General features: G+C 35.0%; 1 protein-coding gene across 2 annotated transcripts in view; it reads left to right on the top strand.

The window, feature by feature from the left end:
* The window catches only part of dhrs11a (dehydrogenase/reductase 11a), a 30,225-nt gene extending 18,915 nt beyond the window's left edge, over positions 1 to 11,310 (top strand). Inside the window, exons 2-7 of one of the 2 annotated variants that reach the window (XM_039661508.2) lie at positions 3,116 to 3,325; positions 4,396 to 4,490; positions 4,908 to 5,037; positions 8,119 to 8,191; positions 9,517 to 9,582; positions 9,766 to 11,310. In XM_039661508.2, coding sequence (XP_039517442.1) covers positions 3,116 to 3,325; positions 4,396 to 4,490; positions 4,908 to 5,037; positions 8,119 to 8,191; positions 9,517 to 9,582; positions 9,766 to 9,773 — 582 coding nt within the window. In that variant the 3' untranslated portion in view covers positions 9,774 to 11,310. Of the gene's footprint in view, positions 1 to 3,115; positions 3,326 to 4,395; positions 4,491 to 4,907; positions 5,038 to 8,118; positions 8,212 to 9,516; positions 9,583 to 9,765 lie in introns of both variants that reach the window. The other variant, XM_039661507.2, reaches the window with a different exon arrangement.
* The last annotated feature ends 1,279 nt before the right edge of the window (positions 11,311 to 12,589 follow it).

Below are 12,589 nucleotides of genomic sequence, written 5' to 3' on the forward strand. Positions count from 1 at the left end.
AATGGTGACACCAGAATAACAATATTCATGATTCTGAACCTAAAAATCTGATATATTTAAAATAATGTTGGCCACTTTTTACAGGTAACATAAGATATTTGGCATTATCAAGACCCATTTCACAAATATTCCCCCATTGCATTATCATACATTATATTCAACGTTTTATATAGTAGTTTAATGTAGTAATGACACTAAAACTCTGAAAACTTGAATTTTTTTCTCACACTATCCACGAGACATATTGTCACTATCCACGATACGTATTGTTGCTTTTTTGTATTGCGATATATTGTTACACACCCCTAGCGTTCACTCTTAGAAGAAAAGCTTCTATAAAGAACCTTAAAAGGTTATATCAGCGCTACGTATTTGGAACCCCTAAAAGGTTCTATACACTCTTAAAAAAAGGGTTCCTCTAGATTCTCTATAGAACCCTGTGGTTCCGTACTTGGCCAATAGAACCTTTTACCAAAAAAAAAATGGTTCTATATACATAGTTCCCACAGGCAAAAAAATTGTCACGTGACCTCCCCGGAGACGCCATCTTTGAGGGCAAAACCGCTGTGTTTACCATAGGCGTTTACAACGTTTTATCAGAGAATGTCGTTTTACAAACAAATATTTATGTCTGTTTATATTGTTATGCAAATCATGAAAAGACAAAGTGTAATAGATTATAAAGAGACTATTAAAACAAGACATAGAGAGGTACAATGCGAAAATTTCATTCATAAATGGTGTGTATCCTTATGCAACAAAAGAAGCACTGAGCACCGATTATGCAACTTTGCCTCAGATACAGTATTTTCATGTGTACAATTATCTGGTATTGGTGAGGAGTTTTTACACATGTGAGCAATTCCAAGCCTGGAAATCACTGGAGGTGTACGATCAGATTGACGTGGGGTTGGTTTGGTGACGTTTGCTCAAGTGCAATCAATAAGAAAAGTAACTTAAGTCATCATAGCAAAGTAGCATGATGCTAATCTGTCTATTAAAAAGCCATAGCCTGCACAACTAATTCCTATGTTCCCCAGTCACCGGTGATTTCTGTAATATGCATGTACTTGCGGGCGTCATGGTTCGGTGCATGAATATTAAAATAAATAACTCGCGTGCAATTTAATTAATGTAATAAATGAGGAACTACATTATACGCGGGATCTTTAGGGACATAATCTGAGATTGCAATGCTGGAATGTGAGATCAAACAGTGGAAACAATGTTGTTTTGTATGTTTTTAATACCTCGTCATTTTGTTCATACAGGACATTATTCAAACTGCAACGTGTTAACTTATATTTATTTACACTCGCAATAAAACACAACATTGTGCTTTTGTCAAACAAATTCTTGCGTGTTTTGAGTGAGTTTCTTTCCTGTTTATGCTCGCCAGCCATAATCTCCGTCGTTGTTCGGACAAAAGCTTAGTCTTCTCACATCCATATGGAGTCTAATGACGGGTATAGTGTAAAATCCCGATTTAACTGAACCTCCGGCACGATTTTATCATCCATTGACTCAGCAGGAGATGACCATTTTCACTTTATAGCACGAAACTCATTTCACTTCGTTCAACTCGTATTGCTTCTTCTTATGTTTTGCCCTAAGCAATGGCGCCGGGTCGGCAAATGCCCGTATGTTGTGACGTCATGTGGGAACTATGTATAGAACCATTTTGGAGTTCCATATATGAAGCGGGGGATGGAACCATTTCTGGTTCTAAATAGAACCATTTCGTGTTGGGTTTGGTTTTCTAAATGCGAATTTTGTCATTGTTTTGGATCACACTAGCTTCTAGATAACAGTAAAGCTAACATATTCACACTAAAAGCCAATCAATCAACTTTAACCCTTGTGCATCCTTGTGGACATTTTTGTCCTTTTCAGTTTTGTTTTTTTGATCACTTTGCCTGTGTTAAAGCTAACTGCAAAAAACTTGGCACAGGTGTGTATTTTTATTGTAATTTTACTATTTCACCGTCATTTTCAAAAAAAAATATTTTTTGCATTAGGTACAAAAAATACTCCCTCTCAGCACCTTTTGGACAAAAATGTCCCCATTGAAACCGCCATTTTTTAATCCCCGGTTCAGTTAACTATAAAATTATGCAATCTTTGTTAAGAGGCTTTCATTCTGATGGCAAGGCTTCAAAATTTTATTTTTTACTATTTTTTATCAGATGGTGCCATTTTTTTAAAGTTTGGCCAATAAAACAAATATCGCTTTATTCCTGTTTTCTGCTTCGGCATATTATAGAGCCAACTGGATAAATTATGCAACAATATTTGTGTGGATGTGTTGGTATGGATGTCAGAGTGTGTTATAAAAAAATATGTGTGTGTGTGTTTGTAATACTGAGAGAGAAAAACTGCAATCACTGTGAGCTCCAGTGGGGTTTTGCTGGCACCCAATGGGGAAAATATGTCACTACGCCCAAACAAACTGTTACCCAAAGCTCATTTTTTGAGATATCATCCTCAAATTTGGAACACAACCTATTTAGATTTATGGCTTTGATTTTATTGCAGTTTTGAGTTCAACCTGATTTAAAAATATATATATTTTTTATATAAAATATTTTTTATAAATAATTTTCATAAACTTATACCTATATAACTTTGTTTTGGATTTACTTATTATTATTTTTTTACTTCAGCAATAATCTGCAAAGGGTCTTCTTTAAAATGATACCAAACTTAAGTCTGTGCTCCAAAGCGTCACGTTTTTTTTATGACAGTTTTTTGACATGGACATTTTTGTCCTCTTTTTACCTATATGTGTAACTTTTTTAAATTGATGCACAAGGGTTAAACAGGGCACGTATTCAATCTCACTACTGGAAATGTAGATTCATAGATTCAGAGAAATGCATTGACACTTACTTTTTTACTTTTGATACGCAAACGAGTTCTTGTGTACTTCTACTCAACCTTTACAACTTTTACTTGTAACGGAGTAACATCTGACCAGTAGTTTCTGCACTTTCACTCAAGTAAGGAAGTTGTGTACTTGCGTTTGAGCACAAATCCCTCAGCGTTACACATGTTAACGATGTTTTAAACGTTCTCAGACGAGTGTGTGAAGCTGTGCTGGCGTCTTGTGTTGCAGAAGTTGGCAGCCGAGTGTCAGAGCGCCGGATACAGCGGCACCCTGATCCCGTATAAGTGTGATCTGTGCAACGAGGACGAGATCCTCTCCATGTTTTCCGCCATTAAGACGTTGCATCAGGGAGTGGACGTGTGTATTAACAACGCTGGTCTGGCTCACAACGAACCACTGCTCAGCGGAAGCACTGAAGGGTGGAGGAACATGATCGATGTGAGTATCAGCACTCCCCATGTCTGAGAGAAGCCTCAGGAGAGACTTGCGCTATTACTATAGTCGGAAAGTGTGTGTTTCACAAAAAATATGTACATTAAATGGATCAGAAGTGACATAATATGAAGCAGCACAATTGTTTTTAATGTTTCTTGAGCAGCAAATCATCATATTAGAATGATTTCTGAAGGATCATGTGACACTCAAGACTGTAGTACACACACTCACACACTTTTATTCATCATTTCTGCTCGCCTCTTCAACTGGTTTTAACCTCATCCTTCCCTCGGGTCATTTTGATCTGAAATGTTGAACATAAAACAAAAAAAATTGAGGGTTCGTCAAAGGGGCTCATCTTTTGTCGCACTTGAACCACGAATTTACAAAAAAAAAATGGATTTGAGGGGTTTTTTGGTTGAAATTAATTTGCAATTTGACCACTTAGAAATGTGAGGAATGCTTCAGGACACATATCAAAATTCAAACTAAAAATGCTAAAAAAAAAAAAAAAAAAAAAAAAAAAGATTTTATAATGTCCACGTGTGTCTGAATGCAGACTGAAGAGAACTGACTTTAGGACCCAGAGGAACAGCTCGAGGCCATCTAGTGGCAAGAATCATGAAATAACATGTTATATTATTATTTTCCCACCAGAGGTCGAGAAACACTCCAATGTTAGATATTTAGAGCGGAATTAAAAAGGTCAATGCGAGTTATTTTGAAATTAAGTTGAAATGTGCTTAAATTATTATTTATTGATTATTTATCAAATCTAGTCATTTAAAGGTAAAACAAAAATCTGCATTAAAAAAAAGAGAAAAAATATTATCAAGATGAAATGTACGGAGGCGTATTGCATTCACTTGAAGAAAAAAAATCTACTCTGTTTTTCTGAATTAACGAGTTAATTTTTCAAAATATAAGATTTAAAATAAGCTTTCTGGACACACAAAAAAAAAAGAAGTATAATTTTGACTTTGGCGTCGCTGCTAGAGCCACACTTTACTGTTTTTTGGGGTAAAATATGACCTGGATGTCACATGATCTGGATCTTTATCATCCATGTGCAGGTCAACGTCCTCGCTCTGGCCATCTGCACGCGTGAGGCCTACCAGTCCATGAAGGAGAGAAACGTGGACGACGGACACATCATCAACATCAACAGGTACTCCTGCTTCACTGAGCCTCAGACTATCTCCACTTCGCTAAAATAGTGATCATGGCATCAAGGTCCCGCCCACAATCCTCATTCGCAAGCACAGCTGTCAATCATGACGGTATACGCCTATAGAACTACATATAACTAAATTATTTGAAGTTTGAATTTGGGGCTCATGTCCCATCAGATTCCATGGAGAGGGGGCGGGGTTTATGACATGCACTGCAAGCGGCCACCAGGGGGCGATCGAGACGCTTTAGCTTCACTTGCTTTGAGCCCTTTAACAGCACACACACACAAGTCACATTTATTTATACAGCGCTTTTTACAATACGGATGGTTTCAGAGCAGCTTTACTGAGATAACACACAATGAAAAGACACACACACACACACCTGAGGCTGTTGTTGATCTTGTCTGCAGTATGGGGGGTCACAGGATGGTGCCCAGCGCTGACGAACACTTTTACTGCGCCACCAAATATGCTGTGACCGCCATGACAGAAGGATTGAGACAGGAGCTACGGGAGGCCAAAACACACATACGAGCCACGGTGAGCACACACACACACACACACACACACTCACGCATTCCACACACGCAAACCAGGTCTTGACCCTCAAACAAGCCTTTAAAGGCTCTCGGAAAGTGAGGATTGGCCAATATGTCGTCAGTCTGACTCACACCGCTCCACACACTCAGCTTTATTTCTACAACACACACCGTTTCAAAGCTACGGAGGCGTATTGCATTCACTTGAAGAAAAAAAATCTACTCTGTTTTTCTGAATTAACGAGTTAATTTTTCATGAGAAAAAAAAATTGCTCTGTTTTTCTGAATTAACGAGTTAATTTTTCATGAGAAAAAAAAAATTTGCTCTGTTTTTCTGAATTAACGAGTTAATTTTTCATGAGAAAATTTTTTTTTGCTCTGTTTTTCTGAATTAATGAGTTAATTTTTCATGAGAAAAAAAATTTTTTTGCTCTGTTTTTCTGAATTAACGAGTTAATTTTTCATGAGAAAAAAATTTTTGCTCTGTTTTTCTGAATTAATGAGTTAATTTTTAATGGAATTTTTTTTTTTTGCTCTGTTAAATTAACTCATTAATTCAGAAAAACAGAGCATTTTTTTTCTCATGAAAAATTAACTTGTTAATTCAGAAAAACAGAGTAGATTTTTTTTCTTCAAGTGAATGCAATACGCCTCCGTACAAAGCAGCTTTACTGAGAACATTATGAAAATGTTCACTCAATTAACAATCACATACACATTTATACAAACACACTCATACACACACTCATTTTTTCCAATTGCTAACACAGTAAAATGACATGCACAGCACAATTCTTTAAACGGACACACAGAGAGCAAAACTTCTTCTCAAGTTTCCAAAAGTCGAAACACATTTTCTGCTTTACACACATTTTGCATTTCAAAATGGCACTTTTTAAATGCACTGAACACAGTTCTCTGCATAAGACACAACAATCTGACATAAAGTCACATGTTTGCCATTTCTAAACACTACCATTCAAAATGACACTACATGAGTGTGTAGGGTGTCCACCATCAAACAAACCAAATGTGGGACAATTATAAGTTTGTGTGGGACAATGGGACATGTAACACTAAAACATACCCTGAAACTGTTATATAATGTCTATCTAACTTGATCAAAACATTTATATTCTGCCTTTTAGCTGATAAAAATGATTTGTTCTTTAGTCCCTTCCAGAAAAAACATCTTTACTTTACATTTCATTTAAATTCAACATCACTGAGCCCAAAGGCAGCAGGAATCATGTATAATATAAATATTTTAGAAACAGTTCTGACCAACTCCAACAAAAATCCAACAAAATAAGCAATGAACAAATAAAATATAAAACAACATGAAATTAGATAGACAGTCCTATATATTAAGAATATATTAAAAACCAAAAGCAAAAACTTTCATATTTTTAGAAAGAATTTGAATTAAAACAACCACAACAGGTTAAACAACAACAATAATATTCCGTTAAATTAAAATTTTAATTTACCGAATTATCCATTTGTTTTCCGACATATGGAACGAATCACCGGTCCACATTTTGATTGACAGCTGTCACAACCTACGAGTAACCGTGTTTACTCCTTTCTTTTCAACCATTGGATAGTATATAAAACACAGCTGTTGTATTTGTAGGCTACTTATGACGAAATGCTTTCTTAAAAAGGCAAAAGAACGCATGCACGTTTTCTTAATATGATAATTAAAAACTAAATGCGGGACATTTCCTCAATATGCGACGTGCGGGACAAGCGGTGAAAATGCTGTGCAGTACAACGCAAAGCGGGATTGGTGGTCACCCTATTACATGTGCCATCTGGCCAAACACCTCAAGGGTTAATTGTTAACACTTCAATCAGGATGTAAGCACTATAAAAACTATAAAACTATAAAAAATATTTTGGTAACATTTTACAATAAGGTTCATTAGTTAACATTAGTAAATGCATTAACTAACATGAACTAACGATGAGCAATGCATTAGTTAAAATGTTTATTAATGTTAGTTAATATAAATACAGCTGTTCATTGTGCGTTCATGTTAGTTCGCAGTCCATTAACTAATGTTAACTAATACAACCTTTGTAAATGTATTAGTAAATGTTGGAATTAATATTAACTAAGATTAATAAATGCTGAAGAAGTATTTTTATTTATTTAATCAGTTTAAAGTTACAGGGACCATGCACATTAATAAACGCTTGCGTAAATGTGCCAGTTTAGCCATCTTGGCTAATTTTCAACTGTAGTCACTGGGCAGATGTAATAACCGATAAAATACATTCAAACTATCAACAATACTTATACATACATAGAAGCTCATAAAATACATTCAACAAGAACAACAAATCAAAACATGATTAAATTAAAACATTATTGTTCACATATTGTACATGTTAACTAATGTAGTTAACTAATATTAACTAATGAACCTTATTGTAAAGTGTTACCAATATTTTTTTTTTACTGTAATATATTTTCTGGAAGTTTCTTTTTCAGTTTACTGTTTTTTGTTAGAATTTTTAGTTTTCAGTCCCATGTAAATATTACTTGTTTACTGTAGTGAAAAAATACAAGTTTCAACAGCATGTGTGTGTCTGCAAATATTTCTGTGATTGTGAACAATCTGATGCATATTTTAGTATTATGGCAAAGCATACTAAAGATAGGAGTGCTTTTTTTTTATTATGCCCAACAGTGTGTCGTTGTTTAGGCACAAATCTGTGTGTGCCAGTTCATGCAAAAGTTTGATTTTGATAATGCTGTGTGTCGTTTCGGTTGCAGGATATATGAGCTATTTTGTGGTTTTGTGAATTGTGTTAAGTATTTTGATAAAACCAGACTAGTTTGCAAAATTGTGTGTTAGCAATTGGGAAAAAACTGTAAACACACTCATACAAACTCACACACACACACACACATGCTGGTATGCATACAGTAATTCCGATCATGGACTCCCATACAAAGGAGCAAATAATTAATTAAATAATAAAAAAAAGGAAAATTACGTCAAAGATGAAATGTTTTTAAAAGATGAAATCACAGTAATATTTCTAAACCCGTCGTTGTCCGTTTCCCCAGAGTATATCTCCTGGAATAGTGGAAACTGAGTTTGCCTTCCGGCATCACAACAGCGACCCAGAGCGAGCTGCGGGTGTGTATGAGAGTATAAAGGTAAAGAGACAGCATGTGTGTGTGTGTGTGTGAGATTGTTTATGAATGTGTGCGTGCATGACGGAGTGTGTGTGTGTGTGTGTGTGTGTGTGTGTGTGTCTTCATGCGTGTCCAGCTTTTATTCATTTCCAGGATATGAATTCTTGATATCAACAATTAAGTTATTGAGATCAACAATTAAATTCACCATAGGCTGCCATTCAAAACCAATTGTTGATATCAAGAATTGATTTCTTACTAGTTGAAATTCTATCAGAAATACAATTATTACTAGTAAAAACCTTTATTTTTGATATCAAGAATTCAATTGTTACTAGTTGAAATGACTATTCTTGATATCCACAATTGAAATGCTACTAGTAACAATGATTTTTACTAGTGACAATTTTTACTAGTGACAATTTTAATTTCTGATATCATGAATGTGACTGTTACTAGTAAGAAAGCCATTTTAGATATCTGAAATAATATTGATATCAGAAATACATTTTCAGATATCGAACATTATAATTTTTACTAGTAACAATTGAATTGTTGATATCAAGAATAGACATTTAAACTAGAGACAATTTAATTATTGATATCAGGAATTCACATTTTTACTAGTAACAATGCAATTATTGATATCAAAAATTATATTTCTACTTCTTGATCTCAACAATTCATTTTGAATGGCAGCCTATGGTGAAATTTCACTAGTGAAAATACAATAAAGTGCCGAAGCGATGACGTCACTTTGTAGGACAACTCGGAAGCTAGCGGCGCATGGGGCTCCCTCGGTCGAAAAGCAATGCATTTTCCCCATAGACTTTTGGAAAATCGCAAAAAATAAGATCTGTGTTCAACAAAGAGTTGCGACCCTTACACACGTTTTGTCTAGCAAGATAATCTTTACAAGTTAATCCAAAATGTATACATTTTGAAGCCTATATAAAGATTTTAAAAAACACAATCGGACACAATAAAGTTTAAAAAAACCACAAGCAGGTTATAACTGTGTGTTATGTCATAGATCAAAACTTGAAAATATTTAGAGGATTTGTTCACCACAGACCTTATTTCAGGCGATTTAGCACAAACCCATTCAAAAATCCCATAGGCTTTAGAGCGAGGGAGCCGGGAGTGCTAAAATGCTGCTAACTCACTTCCGCGTTTTGGCCTACAGAGTGACGTTGTAACATCGGCACTCTATTACAGATATCAGCAATTAAATTGTTGATATCAATAATTCATATCCTGGAAATGAATAAAAGCTGAAACGGCTTGCCATAGTGTCACTGCATCACTTATGTTTTCCGTCTTCAGTGTCTGAAAGCAGAAGACATCGCGAATGCCGTTACGTTCGTCCTGAGCGCGCCCGCTCATGTTCAAGTGAGTCCTCGATAAATATACACGCACACTACCTGTGTTTATTGATCAAAAATACAGTACAAAAGTGATGCTATTCTAATGTAAATCATAAATTCTCATTTTTTGTGTGAACTAACCCTTTAACTCGTATGTTTATCTCTGTGAAACGGCCTTTGTTGTTAAAAGCGCGCCTTTTCTCCTCAGATCGGTGACGTGCAGATGCGGCCGGTGGAGCAAGTGTCGTAGGAGGGGGAGCGGCGCCCCCTGCTGGACAGAACGTGCACTACACCTCGTTTTAAAGAACTGGATGAAGGGAATTTGGGTTTGCAGATCATCGGGTAGCATGCGAGAGCGTCCGGAGGACCTCTGGGTAAATGTACAGACACACACGCTCTGCTGCCGCGGTCTCAAACACAAGGGGAACTCGGCCTTTCAATGCGGAAACTGGAACAAAAGATGAGAAGTGTTTCTGTTGGACACTGTCATCTGTGAACGCTCATACAGAGATGAGTATGCTATGAATTGCACATCATTTTGCTCTTTTTTATTTTATTTGTAGGTCATATTGCATATCTGTTTGAGAGTGTGTGGCGATCGGTGCGGGTGATGTTAATTACTGTAGTCAAACTTGAATTGTGTGTAGATGTGGTTCTGATACCGTATTTACCGTGGACTATACCGTGCGTTCCTCGAGGCTCCAGCTTTTATGAAATGAAATCAAGCGCATGATTTTCCTAAGAGAGATGAAATGATTGCAGACACACTCCACAACAGGAACCCGATCAATGTTGGTCTTTACACTGAAGGGATGACACTGGCGTCGAGGACACTGAAATAATACTTATATACTAAACATGATGATTTATGGATTATGGATAAATTCCTTTCTCAAAAAAAAAAAAACGTCTCAAAAAAAAAAAAAAAAAATCCAAAACTTGATCTTTTCGGTTGAACTCTTTTATATTTGGGTAAATATAATCTTAATTTAACTATTCAGCAAATATGAAATAAATATTAAATAAATGAAATTCTCATGAAACCTGTCCAGTTCACATTTGCATGAAAATTAAGGACATTTATTTGTGACATTTTTTCATGGAAAGAATGTTTTCCCTCAATTCTAATTATTATAATCCAATAAAAGAGGATTTATTAATCATGGTAGTATGTGTTGTGCATATTTTATGTTTTCAAAAAAAAAAAAATCATTAATTTTTTCTTTAATTTTTAATATAATTACAAAATAATGTATTGGTATATTTTAAACTAAAGTATTTAATATTGGTTGTATTTAACATGGCAGATTTAATCACTTAACGAAAAATTGTTATTAAATAATTTTCTTTAGTTTTTAGGGTGAACTGTGACCTTGGACATGTTTCCGTGAGATTCACACACACTTTAAGGGTGAAAACACACAATCGAGTGTTAATCTGAAGGGATTCTGTTATAATGTATAAATCCACATGAACTCTGGCCAATGTTAACGCTATTTGGTTTGTATGTTTTTAGCATGGATTAATTATGAATTTGCATGAATGTCAGCTTTTAACTCTTATAAAAACTGAAGATGTACAAATAAGGAACTATTACTGTAAGTAAGGGCCAGTGTTGATCACAGTGAGGTTAAAGTTCAGCGCCTGACCCTGAAGAGGAAGGGTTTTATCTCATGTTGGCCTGTCCTTCAATCATCACGCCCAGAACGCTGATAAAACGCCTGATAATGACAATAAAACACAGTGGCCACAACTAATGACTCGTCCTTTTTTTCTTGCCTTGGTCTCCAAAACAGAAGAGTTTGAGATGTGTTTTTTTGAGTCGCTATATTTTATTGAGAGAGAATAACTTTGTTGATGTACGTTATGCCAAAATAATCCATTAGATCAATCAGAGCACTTGTCAGAATCAAATAAATCACTCCTTTTTGGTGATATTTTGCAATGTAAGCATATTTTTCTGACGTATTACACTGTAGGAAATTGTTACTTGGTGCCACGAAAAAAACTTTAGTATGTTTTTATAATATTTTTAGCCATATCTCTAAGTCATGTTCCAAATTTGAAGTCGATGTCACAAAAAATTAAAGTTCCCATGAGATTTTGTTTAGGCGTAATACCAAACACAGCCACCGGGTGACATGCAGTCCATTGAATTTAATTGTATGCATTCAAATTAATACATTTATGTTACAAAATATGGAACCTTGAGACTCGATGTGTTTTGTCAAGATTTTGATTATAAATTATGATGGGTAAAGACACTTGACGGCGTGTTTCTTGAAACATAAAAGCCTCGAATGCCATTATATTACTATATTTTGCTTCTTTTTTTGTGCAACAAATGTTATCTCTTTGGATTTATGTTATTTATTGCTGTTTATTGTTAAAACAAGAAAATATAATTTTTGTTCAAATGAAAACCTGAAATATTTAATAGCATACGTCAATATATAAAGAAGATTCAATATACAAAACAATTTTATTTTGATTATTTTTAAATAAATCAGTATCACATGTCATATTTTCATCTTTTTTGCCCTTAAGTGACATATCAACCATTTGTTACAGGCCGATATTTAAAAAAATGATGGGATGTGTTGACAATAAATGCATTGAGTGTGGTTATAGCGACATAAGGAGATCAGAAATGCAAATGTCCTTTTCTTGGTGCAGTTAATGGGTTTATTTAAATGATCTCAACATGAAATTATTGTGTTTTATTGTGCAATTTATACTCAAAAATGCCACTACTAAACCTACCCTAATCAACCCCTGCATATCATATGCATATTAAAACTCATTTTTGTGTATAAATTGCACGATAAACACACTGCGTGCTATAGTGACGCATTTAGTGTGATCGGGTTGGTTTTGTAATGCACAAATATATAGTAAACCTTAAAAGTGTGTAGGATTCAGGAATCTCAGCCAAACTGTAGATCTCTTTCCCATCAGTTCCAGCGTTTCTCATCTTTTTCACAAAACTTTACCCCAGGATACTTTGTTGTATAAAAAACTGAACAACATAA

Source organism: Pimephales promelas, chromosome 4 (genome assembly GCF_988280905.1).
Source record: "Pimephales promelas chromosome 4, fPimPro1.hap1.1, whole genome shotgun sequence".
Classification (NCBI taxonomy): domain Eukaryota; kingdom Metazoa; phylum Chordata; class Actinopteri; order Cypriniformes; family Leuciscidae; genus Pimephales; species Pimephales promelas.